Source organism: Bos grunniens, chromosome 1 (assembly GCF_055505025.1).
Source record: "Bos grunniens cultivar Pamir isolate PY7600 chromosome 1, Bosgru_T2T1.0, whole genome shotgun sequence".
Lineage (NCBI taxonomy): Eukaryota > Metazoa > Chordata > Mammalia > Artiodactyla > Bovidae > Bos > Bos grunniens.
This window is the reverse complement of record NC_141165.1, coordinates 75862646-75889537: the sequence shown is the minus strand read 5'-3', so window position 1 is coordinate 75889537 and position 26892 is coordinate 75862646. Positions and strand designations below refer to the sequence as shown.

Sequence of the window (26892 nt, the reverse complement as noted above, 5' to 3'; positions counted from 1 at the left end):
AGGCTGAACCCCTTCCCCCTCAGGTGACTCACTCAGGTCTCAGATAATCTTGGCTTTTCCTTCTTAATTTGCCTTCCGGTTGATTTGTTTTTCAAGTTAAGAAAAGCAGCATTTGGGAAAGATGGTCCTGTTTGGTGATGCCATTTCACAGAGATACACAGGGGTCGCTGCCTACAGAACATCTCACCACAGGAGCTTTCCAGAGTTCAGTTAGGACCCCACTCCTCTGAGTGGTCCTGGGTGCATGGAGAAGCTTTTGAGGGTGGAAACATACATGTTTCCTAGATTTTCAGAAATGCTTATGGGCCATTGCAGTTGGCATTTGACTTTAGACATTCATGGATGTATCTTACAGCCTGGAGCCATGGAGCCATGCAGTGTAGCATGGATGTGGTCGGGCATTTTCCATAACTAAACACATCAGATCCTCCTTTCTGAAAACATCAGCACTATCAGTTGTTCTGAATTTGGTTGATGCTGTTCAATTCTTGACCTGAGATTATGGTTAGAATTAAATGTATTGAGGCCCCATCGATTCAGACTCATTCAGGTAAAGGAAAGATGAATGATTATTCATAGAATGTTGGAATAGGCAGATTTTTAAAAATTATATTACTTTCAATTAAGAATTGTAACCTGAGTAAATTAACAAAATGTTGCTGAAGAGCAGTCCTACTAGACCTTCTTATTGAATAGGGAAAATTATATTCATGATATCAATTATATATAAATACTTTCAAAATGTGTTTAAACAGCTTATTCTCTTGAGTAGTTTAAATTTACCTGTTATGATTTTGTTTACATTGATTCTGTTTTTTTTTTACATTGATTCTTTTGTTAAGTAAGCACTCCTTTCTTCTTTTTTAGTTTTTTTTAGTCTTTTATTATTTTTTAAAGAAAAGATAAATTCTAGTTCTGTCCTATTACAATTAGAAGTAATGATATTTCACTATTTGATGAGCAGTAATAATATTTCACTATTCAGTGAGCTGAAATCTTGATTTTTTTTTTTTAGGTTTTCAATGCCCTTGGGATGCAGATAGTTAATATGTGGGTACTACCTTATTCTGGAAGAATTTAGGATGATGCCTTCATAACTTTCACATAATAGAAAGTGGCTGAAATCTATCCATTCAAAAGAAAGCATTCAGTTTGAATCATGGCAGTCCAGTATTAGAAAAATTGAAGGAAGTACCTCTTTTTGGATTTTTTTCATTTGGGAAATATTCTCCAACAAGAATTCAATAACCAGTGGTACTTAACTGGGGGCTATTTTACATTTGATCATTTGCCATTTGATTCTGTACTATCCTTTAAAGGTAAAATGTAAATACATTTTAGTTTTTTTTTTTTTTTTTTTAAGGTATTGTGGAAGAGTTCTAAGATTGAGCCTATCAAGCTGCATTTGTCTGAAATAGAGTGATAACCTCCAGTAGTCAGCTGTTAGTGGAAGAGGCTGCCTGGGAGCTGTGTTCTAGTGGGATACAGCCAGCCTGGGTCTGCTGACCCCTACTACATTGGCATTCCAAAGGGTACTTTCAGTATATTGTTGTTTAGTCAGTCAGTTGTGTCTGACTCTTTGTCACCCCATGGACTACAGCACGCCAGGCGTCCTGTCCTTCACCATCTCCTGGAGTTTCCTCAGACTCAATGTCCATTGAACTGGTGATGCCATCCAACCATCTCATCCACTGTTGTCCCCTACTCCTCCTGCTTTCAGTCTTTCCCAGCAGCAGAGTCTTTCTGGTGAGTCGCCTCTTCATTTCAAGTGGCCAAATTGTTGGAGCTTGAGCTTCAGCCTCAGTCCTTCCCAGTGAATATTCAGGGTCGATTTCCTTTTGGAATGACAGATTTGATCTCCTTGCTGTCCAAGGAACTCTCAAGAGCTTTCTCCAGCACCACAGTTCAAAGACATCAGTTCTTCAGCACTCAGCCTTTTTTATTGTCCAGCTCTCATATCCGTACATGACTACTGGAAAAACCATAGCTTTGACTATACGGACCTTTGTAGGCAAACTGACGTCTCTGCTTTTTAATACCGTATCTAGGTTTGTCATTACTTTCAGCATTTAATTTCACTTATTTCAGTTCTTCTTACAACAATAACAAAAAGTGTTTTTATCTTGAGAAAAGCTTCTATTTCTGGAGATTTTCTCTGTCAGGGGTCTTTAGAGACTTAAACTTCATTAACAGTGCTTGTCTGGTTGGTGGGTATATAGGTAACATTCTGTGCCTAGTTGGTGAGGTTGCATATGGGTTTTGAAACTGACTGCCTTTCAGCTCTCAGTTAGCTCAGCTGAATCAACTGCTGATCATCAAATAGTGTCTGGCTAATTTAAAAAATGTTTTTGAGTCTCACTAGGAATTCAACAAATTTTTTCATCTCGGAAGAGCTTCACTTGAACTAAAAAAGCTATGTATTTTAGTCACTATGCAGTACATAGAGCGTAGGGTACAAAAGAAGCCAGCCCTCAGTCCCTTCATTAGTGAGTTACACTCTGAGAAGTCTTCTCCTCTTATTCTTTCCAAATCTGTAGAAACAAACCATTCTAATGCTAGCTTAATGTATGTTAATACATTAACATAATACAGTATTTTTGGTTAAGACTTTTTAAATGCCTGTGATGTGTTAAGCCTGGAATGAGGATGCTAAGTAGAGACTGGTGGTCTGAACCTCCTCCCCTCTCTACCTGTATGCACCCCTGGGGATCTTTAGGTTTGTTTTCCAGATTACATTTTTTAAGTCACTTGCTTCCAGGTATTCAGTAACACCAGTGTATGAGATGCTACGCTAATTGTTAAAAAAAAGTACAAAGGTAGATAAACCACAGAACCTGCCTTCAGCTTGAAAGTAAAATTAGCCTTTAGTTCCTAATCACTCCTATAATGCCTGGGGACAAAGTCCAAATTCTCTCTTTTAGGGCAGGGATTTCAGTGCCCCAGTAATGTAAAATGTGTTATGGGCAGTGGAAAACTGGCAGGTGGATGATCCCCTTAAAGATTCAGCTTTTTAAAAGGCCCCCTTCTGGATATAGCTCCCCCGAGTCATTGTGAAATGATCCGTCTCACTATCACTTCAGCTGTTAGTGTGTGAGTGTATAGCTGTGTGCACAGCAGTCCTGTTTGATAGTCTGTTCACTGCTCTAGGAAGGAAGAAATGACTTACTCATGGTGTGTACCCAGTCACCACATGGAAGGTGCTTACACATGGTTGAATGGAACTGGGTCTGATTTTATCCTGGTTTAACTTCAGTAACTAAAATTCTCAGGTAACAGTGAATTCTGATAATCTGTTACCTGTTTTATTTGATGGTTAAACAGAAAATAATTTTCTTTGGCTTATACTGTTGAAAATCTTTCCAAAATTTTCTATCTTTATAATAAAATTAATTTAGAATAACTGTTCATATTGTTCAACTGGAGAAAGTATAGGGCAGTGATTCTCAGTACAGCCCTTGGACCGTCTTGTGGGGATTTGTTAGAAATGCACAGTTTCCATCCCACTCCAGACCTGCTGAATCAGAAGTTCCCAGGTGGAGCCCAACAACCTGTGATTTAATAAGGCTGTCAGGTGATTGTGATGCCTTTTCAAGTTTGAGAGCCACTGGTGCAGGGCAACTGTTCTGAATTCTGGACACTCATGTTTTAACAATATAGTACCTTAGCCCACCTCCAGAAATTTTGATTCAGTTGGTCTGTTGTGGGGATTAGCATAATTTTTTTTTAAGTGCCCCCATGTGATACTGATGTGTAGCCAGAGTTGAGAACCACCGATGTAGGGCATAGAGCAGAAATTTGGAATTTGGAATTTACTCCTGCCAGGCTTCTCTGTCCGTGGGATTTTCCAGGCAAGAATACTGGAGTGGATTACCATTTCCTTCTCCAGGGGATTTTCCTGACCCAGGGATTGAACCCATGTCTCTTGCATCTCCTGCATTGGCAGGCTGATTCTTCACCACTGTGCCACCTGGGAAGCCCATATTAGCCTCTGCAGCTTGCTTAAAACATAAATCCAAAGTAATGCTTCTTTCTCCTAAAAGTTGGATAAAGAAAAACTTAGTTATATTTTGCTTTGTCAGGGTTTTATTGAGCAGGTTGTCCCCACTTTTCATGGCATGGCATTAGTAAAAACTCCCACATTCAGACAGTTGTTTTAAAGCCAGTGGTGTTTTCCCACAGGAACAATGTCATAGTTGGGTGTTAACTTCCTGATCAAAGCCCTGGCATAAATAAATCATAGATGGGACCAATAATGTGTCATAAAATCAACAATACAATAATTATAAGCCTCTGTGGTCATTTAAAATAATAAAATTATGCTCCAAGTCCAATAAAATCAGCATCAGTACACAACCTAGCATCACCCCTGGGATCTTGGTGCTATAGAAAAATGCATGGCGTTGTAAGACTTGCATTTTCCTGACTATTATGTAGTAAACATGAGCACTATTTGTGTGCGCATTTAGAATTTAGGGAGGAAAGATTTGGATAACCTGCCTCTAAAGATGTCCCAGGAAGTCTTGAATGGATGCGTTTTCCTCCAGTAGCCTTCCCTGGAGTCAGCAGTGTGTGCTGCTGCTGCAGGTGGTGAGAACCTGAATGTTTCTATCCCCAAAAAGCATTTTTTCATGAAAGGACTGATTCAGGGTTTCTCCTCTTGACCTTAGTTCCCTCACAGTTCTGCTGTTAGCAGAAATGTGGGGAAGAGAGTAGTGATGTGATCAGTACACTTCACATTTGACCAAAAAGCCGCAAATTCATTGTTCAGTCATTAGGGCCTGCTTTTTAAGAGAGGCACTTCAGATGTCCTCTTTGGGTTGGCACAGGTTTGTGAGAGTCTGGGCAGACGTTTGGTGGAAAATAGTACTGAACTTGGTGCCAGAAGACCCAGTCCAACCTGGCTGGCTCCTTATTGCCCCTGTGGCTCTCAACAGGCCACTTCGCTGAGCGGCCATCTCCTTTTCCTGCAATGTGACATGAACACACCTAACTCACAGGATTGGAAGGATTGAATAGGTTAATATAGTAATTGTACCCAGTAAGCTTTCCATGAAAGTTATTTTAAGTAGTTGAAACAGCCATGAGGAATCCTATCTGCATCTTGCCTTCTTGCCACTGGAATAGAAAACCTGCTTCATGGTTAATGCTCAAGCAGATCGTTCTGGGAGTCTGGGGAAAGTGGTGGCGGAATACATTTCTCACTCTGCAAGTCTTTCCCAGGGAAAGAAAAAGTTTACAGTCTGGGTCATTATGCAAGAACCAAGAATGGATGGGATTTGAAGCATGTTGTTGGTGTCCTACCTGCAGCCAGGTCTACATTTTGACTCAGAATACATTTAATGCATTGTGAATTAGGGATATCTTGGTAATGATAGGTTGCTCAGTAACTGAACTGTTGTTTTGACCAAACTATTGTAGCAAACTTTTCTTGGCAGGTATGCCCTATTGATACTGAACTTGGTATGCGTTGATAGTTTTATATCAACTACTATAAAATAACTGCAGGTTCACAGTAACTCAAATTAAGTCACAGTGACGCAGGTTATACAGGTACTGTACTCAAGAAATTCTAAGGCAATTATCAAATAAATGTACTGCTAGAGAAAATTATTGCCTATTATATTAAATTAGTCTCTCTTTTTTTTTTTGTAGCTCAGAATTATTCTACTCACTGCCCTTGGAACTCTTGTCTCGTCTCAAGAATACACTAAATTCTGAACTCGAAACAGTTCTTTAAGCTCTAATACACTTAGGAATTCAAAGAAAACTGAAGGAAAACTTAAAAATGATTAAGAAGTATAGTAATCCTCTAAGTAAGGTTTTCCACGGATTCATAGAACTCACAGAATCCATAGGCCTTAGGGATTATCTAGGCCACTCTTTCCTTTGTGGAAATTCATGCTCAGAAAGGTCTAAAATGTTACATTGGACATTCTCCTCACTATCATTGCTGTGCTTTTTCCTCTAGCTCACATAACCCCAAAAGTTTTCTCATAAAAAGTTTTTCTTAAGTAAAGCTAAGTTCAGGAACAAAATATTCCATAATTTTTCATTTTCTTAAAAAAGTTCACCAACCAAGATGATTTAGTCTCTACTTGGTCTCCTTTGAGAGAGACCACATTTCAAAATAGCACTGGTGTACCATATGTTCCAGCATTTCACTACTGGGTATATGCTCCAAATAATTGAAATCAGGGATTTGAACAGATACTTATACACTCACGCTCATAACAGCATTAAATATTCACAAACGTCAAGAGCTGGAAACAACTCAGGTCTCCATTGACAGATGAAAAGATAAAATGTGCATCTGTATATACAATGTATTGCTATATAATGGAATATTATTCAGCCTTAAAAAGGAAAGAAGTCCTGACATATGCTACAACATAGGTGAATGAAGATGCACTGAGTGGAGTAAGCCAATCCAAAAGGACAAATACTGTGATTCCACTTATGTGAGGCACCTAGAGTAGTCAGATTCATAGAGACAGAAAATAGAATGGTAGTTTCCACAGGCTGAGGAATTACTGTTTAATGGATAGAGTTTCTATTTGGGAAAATGGGAAGTTCTGGAGATGGATGGTGATGGTGGGTGCAGAACAATGTGATTGTATTACAGTTGTAATGTTGCTGAATTGTATCATTTAAAATGGTAAGTTTTATGTTATGAATATTTTATCACAATAAAAAATGGGCTGGGGAAAAAAAAAAGGAGGTGACTTCTAAACAAAGTCAAGCCTTTGAAAAGCTTTAAAAACAGGCAAACATTGATAGGAAGGGAACTCTGGCTGTTCATTGAAACCTGAATGAGATGAGTCTGGTGGGAGGAAAGCTGAACTGGGTTTTGCCTAGTTCTCTGTCTGTTGTTACTCAGCTCTGTGACTTTCTCATCTGGCCATTAGTTTTCTCATTAGTAAAGTGAGGCTGTAGGCTGGTCCGTCTCCAGCCTTCTTGCCTGCTCTGGGACTCTGTGAGTGTTCAGGTCCTTAGCAAAGAAATGCTTGTTTAGGAACAACTGCTTATGAAGATAAGGAGCCTGGTACACCTGCGGTATGAGGGCAGACCAGTTCTCCAGAGCTCGTTCTGGACAACCCTTGTCTCAGGCATGTTTGAAAATCCAGTAAATATTTTAATTGGTCCATTTTGCCTCACTGTTCTATAATCAGGACCAGAACTCCACAGACTGTCAGATTCCAGAGCTATATCTTGGGGTCCTGTACTTGCTTTGACACCAGCCCAGAGTTTAGGGCTATTTCTCTTAGTGCTTTTGACTCAGCCCTTGTGGCATCAGAAATCAATTTCTTTACCACTGCCTTCAAGATGGGGGCCATTCCTTCCAATCTGTCTTTATTTTCAGTAATCTGTAGAAAAGGTTCTCTCATACTTGAGTGTCCATTGATGTATGACTGGGTAAACAAAATGTGGTATATCCATACTGTGGAATATTATTTAGCCTTAAAAAGGGAATTCTGAAACATGCTACAACATGGATGAGCTTTAAAGACATTATGTGACTGAAATAAGCCAGTCACAAAAGGACAAATGCTGTATGATTCCACTTACATGAGGCACTTAGAGCAGTCAGATTTGTAGAGATAGAAGGTAGAATGGTATTCGTCAGAGGCTGAGTTTTTCTTTTTGGCTTTGGAGTATATAGTTTGGTACCAAGTTCATCTTCCCCCTTAGGTTTTACATAGACTGGAGCTTTGCTTTTATTAGCACACACAGACTACATGACGGGCTGAAACTTACCTTTAACAAACACTCTCTGAGTGCCACGTGTGTGAGCTTGTGGATGTGTTCAGTGGGCGGAGGTGTAGATAGCCTGGCATGAAAAATAGAGGTAATGGACTGGGCTAGTTGCTTATGTGAATTATTGTTCATCTTTCCACAGTGTTGTGGAGCAAGTGATGGCAACTTTATTCCTCAGAAGAGGAGACTGGGCTTCAGGGAGACTGTCACTCTCCCAAGGCCACCAGCAAGAAACCTTAGATCTGAACTTAGATCTGACTGCAAAGCCTATAGACTTTCTGCTGTACCATACTTCTTCATACAGGAGGGCATATAACTGTGCTATTTATTTAGTAACTTAGACTGAAAGATTATCTCCAACTCAAGAAGGCAGTCGTAGAACCACTCGCTGGCCCTGTTTGTAATTTTCCTCTCTGTAAATCTGAGATCGAAACAGTTTTGTGACGATTGAGCCATGTTTGTGACAACCATTACAAAGAGTAGAACAATTCCTCAGTGGCTTTATGTGTTAAAACAGCAGAGTATTCTAGCTGGGATAGAGGAGGAAGAGCGATAGGCCGCTTGTAAGATGGTCTTAGGTGGTTCAGGAACTATCACAAGAGTCTAATACTACTATTAGGTTGATACAAAAGTAATTGTGGTTTCAGATCACGAATTTTAAATCATATAATGAGACTCAGAACACATCTTTTTAATAAAAATAGGAACCATTGCAAGCAACACATTTTTGTTGCTTGCAATAAATAAACAAGAAATGTTTGTTTATTCCTGTAGCATAAAAATCTGTTCTTCAGGATTCAGTGAACTCTTGGAAAGCATTTTCTGCCTCCTGCTGGTTGTGGAAGTGTTTTCTTTGCAAAAAGTTGTCAAGATGCTTGAAGAAGTGATAGTCGATTGGTGAGAGGTCAGGTTGAGTATGGCAGATGAGGCAAAACTTCATAGCTCAATTTGTTCAACTTTTGAAGCATTGGTTGTGTGATGTGCGATTTGCTGTTGTTGTGGAGAAGAATTAGGCTCTTTCTCTTGACCAGTACCAGCTTCAGGCATTGCAGGTTTCAGTGCATTATTTGCTGAGTGTACTTCTCAGATGTAATGATTTCACCAGATTAAGAAAGATGTAGTGGACCAGACAGGCAGCAGACCACCAAACGGTGACCATGATCCTTTTTTTGATGCATGTTTGACTTTAGGAAGTGCTTAGGCAATGGCACCCCACTCCAGTACTCTTGCCTGGAGAATCCCAGGGATGGCGGAGCCTGGTGGGCTGCCGTCTATGGGGTCGCACAGAGTCGGACACGACTGAAGCGACTTAGCATTAGCATTAGGCACGTCTTCTAGGTCTAACCGCTGAGCTGGTCATCACCATTTGTATAAAATCCACTTTTTGTCACATGTCACAATCCAGTTGAGAAATGGTTCATGTTGTTACATAAAGTAAGAGAAGACACTTCAAAACAATTATTTTTTTTTATTAGAGGTAAGCTTATGAGGCATTTACTTATTGAGTTTTTTCACCTTTCCAGTTTTCCTCAAATGCTGAATGATGCTAGAATGCTGCTGCTGCTGCTAAGTTGCTCAGTCATGTCCGACTCTGTGCGACTCCAGAGACGGCAGCCCACCAGGCTGCCCCGTCCCTGGGATTCTCCAGGCAAGAACACTAGAGTGGGTTGCCATTTCCTTCTCCAGTGCATGAAAGTGAAAAGTGAAAGGGAAGTCGCTCAGTCGTGTCTGACTCTTAGTGACCCCATGGACTGCAGCCCACTAGACTTCTCCATCTGTGGGATTTTCCAGGCAAGAGTACTGGAGTGGGGTGCCATTGCCTTCTCCGGATGCTAGAATGGTCGACATTAAGTTCTTTGGCAGCTTCTTGTATAGTTGAAAGAGGATCAGCTTTGGTAATTGCTCTCAGTTGGTCTTTATCAACATCCAGTAGTCAGCTACTACACTGAAGCTCCAGTGCTTTGGCCACTTGATGTGAAGAACTGACTCATTGGAAAAGACCCTGATACTGGGAAGGATTGAAGGCAGGAGGAGAAGGGGATGACAGAGGATGAGATGGTAGGATGGCATCACTGACTCGATGGACATGAGTTTGAGCAAGCTCTGGGAGTTGGTGATGGACAGGGAAGCCTGGTGTACTGCAGTCCACGGGGTCACAAAGAGTCAGACACAACTGAGTCACTGAACTGACTGATGCTCCTTATCTTCAAGGCTCTCATCTCCTTTGCAAAACTTCCTTAACCACTACTGCACTGTACGTTCATTAGCAATTCCTGGGCCAAATGCGTTGTTGATGTTGTGAGTTGTCTCCTCTGCTTTATGACTCGTTTTGAGCTCGAATAAGAATATCACTCGAATTTGCTTTTGTCTAGCATCATTTCTTTGTTGTTATTGTTCAGTTGCTAAGTCGTGTCTGACTCTTTATGACCCATGGACTGCAGCACACCAGGCTTCCCTGTCCTTCATTATTTCCTAGTTTGCTCAAACTCATGTCCATTGAGTCAGTCCAACTAGATAGATGCCATCCAACTATCTCATCCTCTGTTGACCCCTTCTCCTCCTGCCCTCAATTTTTCCCAGTGTCAGGGTCTTTTCCAGTGAGTCAGCTCTTTGCATCAGGTGGCCAAAGCTATTGGAGCTTCAGCATCAGTCCTTCCGATGAATATTCAGGATTAATTTCCTTTAGGAATGACTGGTTTGATCTCCTTGCTATCCAAGGGACTCTCAGGAGTCTTCTCTAGCTTTGAAAGCATCAGTTCGTCAGTGCTCAGCCTTCTTTAGTGGTCCAACTCTCACATCCATACATGACTGCTGGAAAAACCATAGCTTTGACTATATGGACCCTTGTCAGCAAAGTGATGTCTCGTTTTTTTAATACACTGTCTAGGTTTGTGGTAGCTTTTCTTCCAAGGAACAAGTGTCCTTTAATTTCATGGCTACAGTCACCACTCACAGTGATTTTGGAGCCCAAGAAAATAAAGTCTGTCACTGTTTTCTTTTTTTTTGGAGGGGGGGGAATAATTTCTATAGTCTAAAGTAAATATAAAATGAACAGCAAGTAATAAGTCAGCAAAAAAGCATAAAGTGAAAAATGCGCATTAAAATGATATATAACATAACCACATTTATTTAAGAATGTATTCCAGTAAAAAAGTGAAAGTGTCAGTCACTCAGTTGTGTCTTACTCTTCGCAACCCCATGGACTGTTGTATTCCAGTATCAGATGGCAGAAATCAACAATGTGAAACCGCAATTGCTTTTGCACCAACCTAATAGTTCTAATGGGAAATTGGAGATACCAAGGGAACATTTCATGCAAAGATGGGCACAATAAACGACAGAAATGGTATGGACCTAACAGAAGCAGAGGATATTAAGAGTGGCAGAAGAACTATACAAAAAAGATCTTCACAACCCAGATAACCTTGATGGTGTGCTCACTCACCTAGAGCCAGACATCCTGGAGTGTGAAGTCAAGTGGGCCTTAGGAAGCATCACTACAAACAAAGCTAGTGGAGGTGATGGAATTCCAGTTGAGCTCTTTCAGACCCTAAAAGATGATGCTGTGAAAGTGCTGCACACAATATGCTAGCAAATTTGGAAAACTCAGCAGTGGCCACAGGACTGGAAAAGGTCAGTTTTCACTCCAATCCCAAAGGCAATGCCAAAGAATGTTCAAAGTACTGCACAATTACACTCAACTCACATGTTAGCTAAGGAATGCTCAAAATTCTCCAAGCCAGGCTTCAACAGTACATGAACTGTGAACTTCCAGATATTCAAGCTGGATTTAGAAAAGGCAGAGGAGCCAGAGATCAAATTGCCAACATCTGTTGGATCATAGAAAAAGCAAGAGAATTCTAGAAAAACATCTACTTCTGCTTCATTGACTACACTAAAGCCTTTGACTGTGTGGATCACAACAAACGTGGAAAATTCTGAAAGAGATGGGAATACCACACCATCTGACCTGCCTCCTAAGAAATCTATATGCAGGTCAAGAAGTAACAGTTAGAACTGAACATGGAACAACTGACTGGTTCCAAGTTGGGAAAGAAGTACGTCAAGGCTGTATATTGTCACCCTGCTTATTTAACTTATATGCAGAGTACGTCATGTGAAATGCAAGGCTGGATGAAGCACAAGCTGGAATCAAGATTTCTGGGAGAAATACCAATAACCTCAGATATGGAGATGACACCACCCTTATGGCAGAAAGTGAAGAGGAACTGAAGAACCTCTTGATGAAACTGAAAGAGGAGAGTGAGAAGCTGGCTTAAAACTCAACATTCAAAAAACTAAGATCATGGCATCTGTTCCCATCACTTCATGGCAAATAGATGGGGAAACAATGGAAACAGTGACAGACTTTATTTTCTTGGGCTCCAAAATCGCTGCAGATGTTGACTACAGCCATGAAATTAAAAGAAGCTTGTTCCTTGGAAGAAAAGCTATGACCAACCTAGACAGGTACTAGAAAGCAGAGACATTACTTTGCTGATAAAGGTCTGTCTAGTCAGAGCTTTGGTTTTTCCAGTAGTCATGTATGGATGTGAGAGTTGGACTATAAAGAAAGCTGAGCACCGAAGAATTGATGCTTTTGAACTGTGGTGTTGGAGAAGACTCTTGAGAGTCCCTTGGACTGCAAGGAGATCCAACCAGTCTATCCTTAAGGAAATCAGTTCTGAGTATTCCTTGAAAGGACTGATGCTGAGGCTGAAACTCCAATACTTTGGCCATCTGATGCAAAGAACTGACTCCTTGGAAAAGACCTGGATGCTGGGAAAGATTGAAAGCAGAAGGAGAAGTGGATGACAGAGGATGAGATGGTTGGATGGTATCACTGACTCTATGGACATGAGTTTGAGCAAGCTCTGGGAGTTGGTGGTGGACAGGGAGGCCTGGCGTGCTGCAGTCCATGGAGTCACAAAGAGTCGGACATGACTGAGCAACTGAATTGAACTGAATAGTTCTTTGTAGGTCGATTTATGGTTTTTCAGGAATGCCTAAGGTGTGACAGATACTCTTCTCATTTTGTTTGTACTTGTGTATTTATAAGTAATAGTGGCTCTTAATCTACTTTTAACTTCTATTGTAATTTATTATGGGATAGGACTTGGCATTTATCTTCCTCTTCCCATTCCTGAGTACTCATTAGTCATTCAGTTAGACGTTAACAAGTTAAGATAAGAAATAGAAAGAATACCACTTGATACTATTAGTTGAGGGTGTATCCCTTTGTGTGTCCCTCCCTTCTGCCCCAGCCCCATATTTTTTCCTTAGACTAATATGGTAAATGACCCATAACTGGTGTCCCATCGGTAAATGGATGGATAGAAGAAAGAGCTTGCAGTTTTTAGAGAATCATTGTTTATAACTTTGATAACATCTGTGTTAAATGAATATAATGTCTTTTTTTACCTTTGGTATTGGAAGGACAGGCTGATAGTTCCAAAACTAGCTGGATATTCTGTATATCTGGTGTGTTTGGACGCGTCATAGATGGTATCTGAGACAGGGATCAAGACCATCCCCATGGAAAAGAAATGCAAAAAAGCAAAATGGCTGTCTGGGGAGGCCTTACAAATAGCTGTGAAGAGAAGAGAAGTGAAAACCAAAGGAGAAAAGGAAAGATATAAGCATCTGAATGCAGAGTTCTAAAGAATAGCAAGGAGAGATAAGAAAGCCTTCCTCAGTCATCAATGCAAAGAAATAGAGGAAAACAACAGAATGGGAAAGACTAGAGATCTCTTCAAGAAAGTTAGAGATACCAAGGGAACATTTCATGCAAAGCTGGGCTCGATAAAGGACAGAAATGTTATGGATCTAACAGAAGCAGAAGATATTAAGAAGAGGTGGTAAGAAGAATACACAGAAGAACTGTACAAAAAAGATCTTCATGACCCAGATAATCATGGTGGTGTGATCACTCAACTAGAGCCAGACATCCTGGAGTGTGAAGTCAAGTGGGCCTTAGAAAGCATCATTACAAACAAAGCTAGTGGAGGTGATGGAATTCCAGTTGAGCTCTTTCAAATCCTGAAAGATGATGCTGTGAAAGTGCTGCACTCAATATGCCAGCAATTTGGAAAACTAAGTGGCCACAGGACTGGAAAAGGTCAGTTTTCATTCCAATCCCAAAGAAAGGCAATGCCAAAGAATGCTCAAACTACCGCACAATTGTACTCATCTCACATGCTAATAAAGTAATGCTCAAAATTCTCCAAGCCAGGCTTCAGCAACACGTGAACCGTGAACTTCCAGATGTTCAAGCTGGTTTTAGAAAAGGCAGAGGAACCACAGATCAAATTGCCAACATCTGCTGGATCATGGAAAAAGCAAGCAAGTTCCAGAAAAAGATCTATTTCTGCTTTATTGACTATGCCAAAGCCTTTGACTGTGTGGATCACAATAAACTGTGGAAAGTCCTAAAAGAGATGGGAATACCAGACAACCTGACCTGCCTCTTGAGAAACCTTTATGCAGGTCAGGAAGCAGCAGTTAGAACTGGACATGGAACAACAGACTGGTTCCCAATAGGAAAAGGAGTACGTCAAGGCTGTATATTGTCACCTTGCTCATTTAATTTAAATGCAGAGTACATCATGAGAAATGCTGGGCTGGAAGAAGCACAAGCTGGAATCAAGATTGCCGGGAGAAATATCACTAACTTCAGATATGCAGATGACACCACCCTTATGGGAGAAAGTGAAGAGGAACTAAAAAGCCTCTTGATGAAAGTGAAAGAGGAGAGTGAAAAAGTTGGCTTAAAGCTCAACATTCAGAAAACGAAGATCATGGCATCCGGTCCCATCACTTCATGGGAAATAGATGGGGAAACAGTGGAAACAGTGTCAGACTTTATTTTTGGGGCTCCAAAATCACTTCAGATGGTGATTGCAGCCATGAAATTAAAAGACGCTTTCTCCTTGGAAGGGAAGTTATGACCAACTTAGATAGCATCTTCAAAAGCAGAGACATTACTTTGCCAACAAAGGTTTGTCTAGTCAAGGCTATGGTTTTTCCAGTGGCCATGTATGGATGTGAGAGTTGGGCTGTGAAGAAAGCTGAGCACTGAAGAATTGATGCTTTTGAACTGTGGTGTTGGAGAAGACTCTTGAGAGTCCCTTGGACTGCAAGGAGATCCAACCAGTCCATTTTAAAGGAAATCAGTCCTGGATGTTCATTGGAAGGACTGATGCTGATGCTGAAACTCCAATACTTTGGCTGCCTCATGCAAAGAGTTGACTCACTAGAAAAGACTCTGATGCTAGGAGGGATTGGGGGCAGGAGGAGAAGGGGACGACAGAAGATTAGATGGCTGGATGGCATCACCGACTTCATGGACGTGAGTTTGAGTGAGCTCCAGGAGTTGGTGATGGACAGGGAGGCCTGGCATGCTGTGGTTCATGGGGTTGCAAAGAGTCGGACACGACTGAACAACTAAACTGAAACCAATAAAGTGATGATCTGCTTTTTAACAGGATTTGTAATAATTTATGAGTGATTTTGTCCATGTGATCATTCATTCAAACAGATGGCAATAATAGTAATAAATTTAGTAGGTGGAATTCAGTGTGAGAAAGCTCGCCTGGGTATAGTGAGATTCAGGATTAAAGGTGTAGCCACTCCCATCTTCAGACGCACAGATGAGCTGTATTATATATACGTATATAGGAATATTACAGCCTCCCCCATCTTTCCTTCTTTCATTTTCCCCTTCTAGAAAAACTCTCATTGTTAAAGCTGCCTTTTATTCCTTCTCTTTCCCTGCACCTCTGCCTGAGCAAAGCTCTAGTGGGAGGAAAGGAGAAGAATTAGGAATGTGGAACTTGTTTCTGGAACTATAGTATCCCTGTTGAAATGTATCATTCTATAGAAATGATGTTATGGAAATAGGTTGTGTGATACTGTATGCTTTTAGGGCTTACATTGTAATGGCTAGTTAGGATACTTAAGTTTATGTAAAGATCACGTCAGTTTCTTATGGTATTTTCTCCCTTCTTCCCAGCTTGACAGTCCTACTAAAGGTGAACCTCCTCGTAAGCTGATAGGTCCTGTGAAAGTTGGGCCTCTCAGTGATGTCAGCTCACTCTGACCTGCATTGGCTCAGTTCTTTATCTGTGCGTCAGCAGTTGCTAGTCCAGTGCCTGGCACAGAGGACCTGCCCCTCAGTACTTGATGAATTAGGTTGAATTTAAGAGAGAAACTTTTACATTCTGTTTTCATCTTTGTCAGTTGCTTAACAACTTTCTTATATTGAGCTCTTTATTAGCGCTGGAATTTGAATTTACTTACTGATCCCTTTATTTACTTATTCACTAAACATGTGTTGACCACCTGCTATGTGCCAGGTGCTACCAGAGCAGTGGACCAATGCAATTTCACGGCCTGCTCTCTCAGAGCTTATAATCTGACCATTGTCAGAAGGCCACTTCACTGGGTCTGGTGGGACTGTTTTCTGTAAACTGCTGCTATTCTAGCAATGCATAGACTGACTTTGGAATAGCCTGTGTTTCTGGTGGCAAAATCTCTTTTCTTACACTGAATATCAGTGATGAAAGTCAGTTTTACAATTATTCAGAATTGTCCTTAAACTAGTGAAAAACATGATGTGGGCAGTTTGCTTTTACATAGTCTTTGATTAGAGAGTGATTCTTAGTTACCCTCTATTAAACTCTTAAAGTAGTAATCTGAGATACTAAAAAAAACCCTTTTCCGAATATTCTACTAATAAATTATTTCTCAGTTTTCTATTAGGGCGACAGATCGCTTTTCCTTGTGCCTGGTGATTAAGTTAGTTGCATATTGTTTTTATTCATAGGTCCCCAATCTTAGGTAAAATTGAGAGTATTTACTGGTGAATAGTTTCATCTAGTTTCATATGGGGACAAAAACAAAGTTGAGAAGGAAAGATATGGAAAATGATAATACTATAAAATCAGCAAAATAAAGGGTGATTGGGCTGGTGGCTGGGTTGGAAGAAAATGAAACTTTTCTTGTCATCCTCTTTGTGGTGCAAGATTTCTTTCCACAGATTATATAATTTACATGAGCTATTTGGAGGGATTATGTTCTTAACAGTTCCCTGAAAGCTCTTTATTATGTATAGCCTGAAGCCTTTTTTCACACTTGTTTCTGGATGCTCTGTAAAATGTAAAGGGGCTTTCAAGATAAAAATAATTCTGTTTGAGGATTTTTGGGTTACTCGTTTCTGTAGAAAAACAAAAATACTTACAGTACGTTATGTCAGATCTGCCTGTTTAAGAGATTTGAGCACACCTGGTAGCAAAGAGGTTTAACCTAGTTTCTCAGCTGAAAACTCCAGGTGGAGGAAGGATGAGGAACAGCCCAGGGTGGCCAAGGAGCTGGCTACCTCTAGCCTACTTTCTCCGGGATGACGCACTTGGTCCCTCCAGGTCAGGCAGCCTCCTCAGCCCATGCATTAAGATTCCTGGTTGCAGGTAACAGAAACTTGCTTAAGCTAGGTGAAGTGAAGTGTTTTGCCTACCCAACCACACTGCAGGATGAGCTGGATAAAGTGGGTTTTAAGGACCTGGAGAACCAGGGACTTGAACACAGCTGAGTATCTATCTCTACCTCCTCCATGCTTTCTCTCCACCTTTTGTCTCTGTCTTTTAATGTTGGCTTCATTTTTTTCTTACTGCAGATGGGCTTCCTCTGCATGGAAGGTGGTACCCTGGTCAAGGCCAATCTATAGATGTCTTTACAGCCTAGGATTGGGAAGAAACAGAATCCCTTTCCCCCAGGGAAGATTTCTGATTGGCCTGACGTAGAGTATATGTCTGGGAGAGTTCAGACAGCCAAGAGGACAGACAAGGTAGGCTTGTGTCACTTGCCCAGGGAGGCCGCACAGACACCGGCGTGAGAGGATTGTTATAGACAGGCAGCCATAGCGGTGTTTTGCTTTTTCAGTTCATGTGGGACTCAGTTTCAACAACTGGGAAAATTCTTTCCATAATTCATTGAAAATCTTTTGAAGTCTTTCTTCTGTTGTTTTTGTCCAGTTCTGGACTTTATACCCAAATGAACTTTAGGTTTCTCTTCCATTTTATTCTGTGTTTTCACAGACTAGCACTGTGTGCTATAGTGTGTTCTCGAGAATTATGGTTGACTGACTAAATGAATACGGCCGATATATCTATATTGAGGCTTGGAATCATAAAACTTGAGCACTGAAAGGGATTCTTGATTCCATCTGCCTTCTGTTGTTTCATGTACATCGCGAGGTCTCCTAAATGCAAAGGACCCAGATGTAAGGAAGTGTGAGCATTTCTTTGAATTTGTAAATATTGCGCCCGGTATCAGGAACTGAGGATGGTGGCGTGAAACAGAGAGAGAAGGAAAATCCCCTCATGAACTTTATATTTATAATTTAAGGGACAATCTAGCAGGCTAACTAGAGCAACAAATTTCTTTGAGTTTTGGGTAAAATCATATCACTTTAGAGCTTCTCTTTTAAGAATGGACTGATCCTTGAATGGATCTAAAGCTCTGATTGTCAGATATGTATTTTAGGAGAACTGTTTAAGAAACAAAACAAATTATTAGTAAATGATGTTTGTTTAGCAGATAAAATCTTTTGAAATATGGCATCTGTTGGAGAAAATAAATAAAAGGAGTACTTGATGGTGAGAATGACTAAGAGCTCAGTCTTTTAAACTGACAGGCAAGGATTCAAACCTCAGCACTCCAGTTGCCAGCTTTGTAACTTGGGCAAGTTGTCAGAGCTCTTTTAGCCTCATATTTTTTAACTATAAAATGAAGATATCTATTTTATATGGTTTTAGGGTGAGTATTACATGAAAGTTAAACTTTTTAAGAAAAAAATCACCGTTTTTTTTAATTGCGGTAAAATAAACACAATGTAAAATTTATTCTCTTAACCATTTTTAAGTGTACAATTCAGTGGTATTAAATACATCCATAGTATTGTGCAACCAGTCATCACCATCCATCTCCAGAACTCTTTTCATCTTGCAAAACTGAAACTCTATACCCATTAAACAATAACTCCCCATTTCCCTCTCCTTCTAGCTCCTGGCAACCACCATACTACAAACAGTTACTTTTTAGTAAATGGTAGGATCTCAAAAAATGTTAGCTGTTATCCCTGTACATCAGGAGTCAGCAACTCTAGCCCACAGGCCGGATTTGGCCGGTAGCCTGTTTTGGTAGGGTCCTTGAATTAAGGAAAGTTTTTATATTTCTAAAGGGTTATAAAATCAAATCAAACAAAAACAAAATGAAGAATATGCCACAAAGACAGTATTTAGCCCCAAAAAACTAAAATACATATTTACAATCTGGTTCTTAATAGAACAAGTTTTTTGACCCCTGTTTTAGATCCCATGGGGCTTCCCTGGTGGCTCAGAGGATAAAGCGTCTGCCTGCAATGCAGGAGACCTGGGTTTGGTCCCTTGGTTGGGAAGATTCCCTGGAGAAGGAAGTGGCAACCCACTCCAGTATTCTTGCCTGGAGAATCCCATAGACAGAGGAGCCTGGCGGGCTGTAGTCCATGGGGTCGCAAAGAGTTGGACATGACTGAGCGACTTCACTTTCACTTTCACTTTCTTTAGATCCCATATCCTTTTTTTAAAATCATGGAGTCCTCCAGTAGTTTCATTTTAAAATGTGTGTGTGTATACCCTTTCACATATCTTATGGAGGGTATGTAAACATCTATCCTAGATCAGGAATTCTGAATGGGGCTATGTTGCTCCTAATTTGGGTGATATTGGTCTTTGGAGGGTGAGAAATCTTAGATACTATATAATTTGCAGCTTTTCAAAGAACCACAATATATAAACAGATGTATAGTGTATCTGTGACATTAACATTTCTTGGGGGAGGGGAGGCAGGGAGGAGCAGTGAGAGCAAATGTCAACACAGTTAGGCTCAATAAAGGAACAGTAATGAAAAAAGGTTTGTGAAACACTGCCTGAGCCTGGATTCTGGAAGACAGGACATATGTCTTACTAGCCCCTGAGAATTCTAGCATTTAGCAGAGGATCTAGAACATTTTCTTCAATCCGTTTAACTTGTTACAGCGTAGTTGAATGAATGAAACTTCTGATCCAGTTCAGTGACCCATTCAGTCCAGAAATTGCATTCACAGCAAACCCTACAGCACTGGAAATCAAAAAGAAAACTCTTTAACCTTTAAGAAGTTTGTCAAATGATTAATCTCTCTTATAGAAGACAGATGCTTCTTGCTTATTAGACTAAAATTCTTATTATTTTTATTTTTTCTTAATGTTTGTTATTGACACAATAAAACGAATATAGGTGTTGGAGTGTAAAGACCTCTAATCCCCATCTCCATGGGGATGGGCTCCTTACCATTAAGCCAGCTCTAAATTGGAAAGAAAGCACAGATACATCATTATATTACCTGAAAATTAAAGTTGGATTTATAATATACAGATTTTGATAGCAGCCACTGAAATATCAGAGGCTTAAGTCATCCTGATCTTACCTCACAGGCAAGGGCTGCGACTTACGTATCCTGTGTCTCCAGTGCCTAGCATGTGATGGGGTGATTAGTGACTGTTTCTGGTGCTGGCTGTACTGCTGCTATTTCTGCACATGCCTCATATTTTTCTGTTTTTTTCTATTAGTTTTCCTCGTCCCAGCTGTTCTCACTCACACACTCACTCCTGTAGAAACAGTTCCCCATGTCTCACCTTGATCCCAAGTACCACTTTGCTTTTCTACCACTGTTGCAAGGTTTGATGATGATAGGTAACAAGGGGCTGTTTATACACCATTTGGTGCCCTGGACAGTCTTCACAACCTAGCCAGTACTGATGTAGTCATGCCCAGCCCTGTGGTGTGGTGTGAGCATAGTGTGGTGGAGGATAATGAAAGAGGCAGTGCCAAGGATTCATGCCTCCTGCTGGGCTGGGAGCTGAAAGTGTCTGGGGAGAGGGAGCTTCCATTCCAGCCTAGACGCTGAAGAAGCAGTGTAGCGATCCAGCCGGCCAGTGTTCCTCAACATTGTTGGTTGTCTCTACCAACATTCCCCAGGGGGATGGGGAGGTAGCCACCAAAGTCATCTCTGTGAACACAAAACTTGTCCCTTCTTGTATTTTTTTAAAAAACATTTCTGTTTCTGGTGATGTGACCCCACTATATATGAGTTTGCTTTAGTATAAACATATCAAAAATGTTTGAAAACTTTACATGGAATTGACATTCCACAAGAATGAACTACATTCATCCTGTACCCTGAGCCCACTACTCTGATTTGCTGGGATGACTTATATCATAGATGGAGAAGCAGGGCTGAGCTGTTGACAGACAGGTGTTAGTCACTTTGGCCAATCAAATCTTGAAAACTGAGATATTTCCACATAAAGTGATGTAAACCAAGAACCAGGTGCAGAGGCAGTGGCCTGTGGTTATAGTGACAAAGTGACAGCCCTGGTTCATGTCCCTGAGTTTGTAATCAATGACTAGCTTGGGCTCTCTGAGAACCCTCTGTCCTGCCCTCAAGGATGAGAACTCCACTTGCTGATGGTGGCAATCTCAGCGGCCCTGAGGCTTCCCACCACTGTAAGCCCTTCACCTCCACAGGGCTCCCTGTAGTCTTGGAAAAACCTATCACGTTCTCCCTCCTGAGGCTGGGGTGGAATTAGGCCTTTCATGGCCTTCCCAGAGCAAAGGCATCAGTCTGTTTTCAGTAAGAATCCAAATGTTCCGAACCTATATATGTGAAGGGCACACTTAATTTTTATTGCTGTTCATGGAGCAAGAAGGTCCACTCTTGGTTTATTATAAGTATCTTATGTATCTCAAATCTGAATCAAATGTATAATAACCTTTAACCTGATCATTGTTCTTTTATGCATAAACCTTCATAAATGGCCTAGTTTCACCATGGCATTTTAGTGGAATTAAATGTGAACTAAAAGTTATGTAATTAATTACAATTACTAATTGAGTCAAGCCTGCCAGTTGATAACACAAGGCCCACAGCTGACAGGTGGTTAATTCCTACTGCATAACTTCTTCGTATGTGTTCCTTAAGATAGAATTTAAAACAATAATCACAATAAGATTGGTGGTAGAAATCTCAGATGGGTGCTATTGGTGACCGAACTAGAAAGCCAGTGACCTCTACCTCCCAGGCCTCAGCCTGGGGTCCTGGTCAACCTTTATGGAGGCTCCCTCTACAGAGTTTCTGCAACCCATGAGTCTTGTATTTTAACTTACTCTAGTCACTGTGTGGACACAGTTAGTCATGTAGCTATTTTCAGACAAGACCAGTGTAGCTGTGCCCATTAATTTACATTCTGAGCTCCCAGTGATGGAATAAAATTACTAGGAATAACCATTTTTTGATGACCACCTTGTAAGTGCCATGGTGGGGTGGAAAGCCCTTTTCAAGGGTTCTTTTTCAAAATTAGTGGGTGGTAATATAACTTTCTGTATAAATGAGTGTGACCTTTAAAAACATGGCACATTAGAGAAAGACATGATCAAAAGATTAATTCCAAGCAGAGATGAGATGGTCAGTAAAACCTCTTTTAGGACTGTCCAATGCAAACAAATGGTGCCACTGGCCTAGTGGAGTGTCAGTGTAGTAGAAAGAAGGGATAGGCAAACAGACCAATGTGGGAAATTAGTTGTGATCCCAAGCAGGTCTTAAATGTCTTCAACTGGTTTTTACGTGTTCAAAAGAAAATGCGTAGGGCTAGTAATTCTCTACGTAATTAAAAAGTTCCTGGCATGTGAAGTTCTTGGCACATAGAGGGTGTTTTTAAAAGTCCTCTCTACTGGGGCAATCTCTCCCATTCTTTCTTCCACAAAAGAAAAAGGAAGGACTTGTCTTTCTCTACTGAGTCAGGGTTTAAATTTAGCAAGTTCCCAGAGTCAGTATGTATATGTTTTAAATGGTTATGGGAAATATGCCTAATATTTGAAATCAACTGTACTTGATTCATGTTTTTTAACAGTATTTAAATTCTGCCTGATTCTTTTTTTTTTTTTTTTTAAGTACTTTTTGGGCAGTGAATTCATTTCTTAGTCATACCATGAGCCCCCAGGACCTTATCCCACAAACGCAGCTCTGGTTAGAGCCTTTCCATAGAGCCTTTAATGCTTCAAACCCACTAACCTCGTTTTGCACATTTCTCAAAAGTAAACATACACATGCGTGCAGAAGCACACACATACAATTTATGATCCAGCTTTTGGGAACAATATTAAGACAAACAAAAATAAATTCTTAGAAAGTTGTGAGATACTTAAAATAGTTTGATTTTTAAATGGTTTAGGAGCTTTTCCCATCAGACTTGGTGCTCGCTGCTATAAATAGAGGCATGCATGTGTGTCCAGAGTAGCTCCTCTCTAGCCACAGTGCTTAAGAAGATCAAGAAGTCAGTTGTATTATCTTGTTATCTAAAGTCCAGTATGAGCTTTTAACCTTGTTAACTTTACACTTTAAAAAAGAAATTTAACTTCACAAAGCCAATTAGATTGCGACTATTTCCCATGAAAAGCTTTTAGGTATTTGGTCACTTTCCTTTATTAAGGAGGAGTTTCCCTAATAGCTAAGTTGATAAAGAATTGCAGGAGACCCCAATTTGATTCCTGGGTCAGGAAGATCCCCTGGAGAAGGGATAGCCTACCCACTCCAGTATTCTTGGGTTTCCCTGGTGGCTCAGCTGGTAAAGAATCTGCCTGCAATGTGGGAGACGTGGGTTCGATCCCTGGGTTGGGAAGATTCCCCTGGAGAAGGGAAGGGCTACCCACTCCGTGGAGAATTCCATGGACTGTATAGTATATATCGTCCTTGGGGACACAAAGAGTTGGACATGACTGAGAGATTTTCACTTTATTAAGGATAGAGGACTAGATTCTCCCTTTCCCTTCTACTCTGTAACACTGTTTACACTCTCTTTAGGATTTTCCTCGTGGACTCTGATAATCTTTAAAGATGATGGGTGTATAGTATCTGTCTACTTTTATACTATTTTTTCCCCTTATAAATTAGAACAGATGGGTTTTTAAACTCAGAGTGGTTAGAATTCATCCTTTTTCTACTTCATGATGGGAATAGTATGGTAGTACGTTTTTCAGTCTTATCTCCTTGGGCTTGTCAAGGCAAGATATTGGGAAAGAAACTCAAATAATCAGATGTAAGACCCCCAACGTGTACATACTGAATTCTAATATTTCTCAGGAGAATTTTCAACATGAAGTTATCCAAAAAAAAACTGCTTAGAAGTGTACATAAGCATCATATTTAAGAATGGTGGCATGACAAATATGGTGTAGCTGAAAGGACAGAGGGCTTGGAATCACCAAGGTTCAGCTCTGCCACCCACTAGCTAGAGGGTCCTTGGGCACATTACCCAACCTTTCCGAGCCTGTTTCTTCAGCTGTAAATTCAGGACGAGATGTGCTTTGCCTACTTCTTAGGATTTTTTAAACCTATTATTCATAGGCTTGTGAGTTATTCATTTAACTGGTGTGCATCATTGTCTGTTGAACCAGGAACCTGGCATATGCATCAATAGAAACAATCATATATATAACTTTCTCTCAAATAGATCGTAGACAAATGAAGGAAATACAAAAATACAGAGAAAAATGAACATACCACTTTTGAAGACATTTTTGAATAGTGCAAACTAAGCTCAATACCAGCTGTATGCATGTATTGTAGAAAACAGAGAAAATGGCCCATGCAAACAAAACTCATTTCTAAAAACCTGTAGTTTGTCAAATGTCTTTATAGTTTCTATCCGTCTTTCTATACCCTATCTGACCTCATTTTCTCTACATAAACTCATTTGGTGTAAGAAATCACATAGCCACTTATAAAATATTTGTCTCACAAGTAGATAGTTACATGAATGCATTCTCTTTAAGAAAATAAGAAAATAGATGAAATATTATAATCCTCCTTTAACTTTCCACCCCTCATCCCACTTTTCTTCATCTCTTTGCACATGTAGCCTCTGTTTCCTTTTGATATCTGTCATTCCAGATTTCTTTCCTCTTCCTTTACATATGCATATATGTATCCAGAGAAAACACGTAATGAAACATTTGTTTTTCTTTTGTTTTAAACAAATGTTGTTACACTAAGTGGAATATTCTGCAACTTGCTTTTTTCACTCGACATGACTAGGAGAATTTTTTGTGGTCTCGTTCATTCACTTGAACCTCTGCTGACTGTTCTGTACTGATTTGTTTCACCATTCACCTAGTGGGCAGTTAGGTTGTTTTCAATCCCCCCAAAATGCTATGATTGACATCTTATTTGAACCATATGGGTGACTGTTTCTCTAGTAAAGGTATTGAGAATTGGAATTACCAGGTCATAAATTCAGTTCAGTTCAGTCGCTCAGTCGTGTCCAACTCTTTGCGACCCCATGAATCGCAGCACACTAGGCCTCCCTGTCCATCACCAACTCCCGGAGTTTACCCAAACTCATGTCCATCGAGTTGGTGATGCCATCTCCGGCCATCTCATCCTTTGTCGTCCCCTTCTCCTCCTGCCCCCAGTCCCTCCCAGCATCAGGGTCTTTTCCAATGAGTCAACTCTTCACATGAGGTGGCCAAAGTATTGGAGATTCAGCTTCAGCATCAGTCCTTCCAATGAACACCCAGGACTGATCGCCTTTAGGATGGAATATACCTTTAAATTTGAGTAGTTAATGGCAAATTGCCCTCCCAAGTGAAATGGACACTATTTTTCATGGTTTGGTTTCTTGCCCAGCTCCTCTGAAGTCACTTAATTAAGAAAAGCTTTGCAGAGGACAGTTACGGTGGTCTAGAGTAGACCAGTGCTTCTTAAGCCATATTGTACAGATTACCTGGGGGTTTTATTAAAATGCAAACTATGACTCAGTAAATTTGAAATGTGGTCTGAGATTTTGCATTTCTAACTAACTCTCAGATGATATTGGTGTTGCTGATCAGGGACCGCACTTTGAGAAGCAGGAATCTAGAGGACAGATATCACTCTAGCATGTTTGCCCATATTGTCTGAAAGTTGTTGTTTGTAATGAATGTGTGTGTTCATGCCTTAATGCATATGGGTATGTTTCTGGAGGAAGCAGTCATGTATTTTTGGCCGTGCTGGGTCTTCGTTGCTGCGCAGGCTTTTTTCTAGTTGAGCAAGCAGGGGCTGCTCTTCATTGCAGTGTGTGGGCTTTTCACTGTGGTGGCTTCTTTTGTCGTGCAGCATAGTCTCTAGGGCACGCCTGCTTCTGTAATTTCGGCACATGGGCTCTGTAGTTGTGGTGCACGGGCTTATTTGCTCTATGGCATGTGGGATTTTCCTGGATCAGGGATTGAAACTGTCTCCCGCATTGGCAGGTGGATTCTTCACCACTGAGCCACCAGGGAAACCCAAGGCTTGACTTTTAAGGTTAAATCCTATGGCAAAATGTTGATGATTGTAGAAACTGAGTGGTGCTGCACACAGATTTGTTGTACTATTTGCTCTTCTTTTGTAGAGCGTTTTGCAGAAATGCTCATTATACAAATTCTGAAAGAGAACAAAATAAAGATTCTTTGAAATTTGAGCTACTTCTAAAGATTTTCATTTAGTACATGCTATTACATCTTTGGTAGATTTCCTTTGGTGAATCATTTGGAAGTATTTTATTTTAATCAGTGGTGTATTTTGACTTGTGTAAGTTTTAATTTTAATATATCAGAGTATTTTTAGAAGTTTAAAAATAGCTCCAAAAAGAGTTTTGTTCCATATCTGCCTACCTTAGCAGCTGCAGTCAACCCCTGCCCTTAGCCTTTCCCATTCAGAGAGGATGCCACAAAATATGATAGAGATCATGCTTATTACATGATAGTGTGTCTGATGGCATAACACACTGGAGGCACTTCAAAGCAGCTCTAGGGTCAGAATGCCCATGTTGATTCATTGGTGGGAACTTGGAACACTGTTGAGCAGGATTTTTGAGGTCTGTTGAGGCTTCAGCAGAAAAAAGTTCTGTGATCAGTTAGTGATGTCTGTCAAGATATGCTGGATTGGAGAATGTAGCACAGAAGCTATAATGTTGGTTGACCCTAGCTCAGTGAAAGCACCTGCTTTATAGATGAGAAAAGAGGAACAAAGAATTTAAATGATCTGCAATT

General features: G+C 40.4%; 1 protein-coding gene across 16 annotated transcripts in view; it reads left to right on the top strand.

Annotated features, from left to right (window-relative positions):
* IGF2BP2 (insulin like growth factor 2 mRNA binding protein 2) overlaps positions 1–26892 on the top strand; it is a 170585-nt gene that overhangs the window by 20119 nt on the left and 123574 nt on the right. Inside the window, exon 1 of one of the 16 annotated variants that reach the window (XM_086397879.1) lies at positions 17079–17174. The exons of the other annotated variants lie outside the window; for them this stretch is intronic. Coding sequence (XP_086254005.1) covers positions 17095–17174 — 80 coding nt within the window. The 5' untranslated portion in view covers positions 17079–17094. Of the gene's footprint in view, positions 1–17078; positions 17175–26892 lie in introns of those variants that run through there. 16 annotated transcript variants of the gene reach the window in all.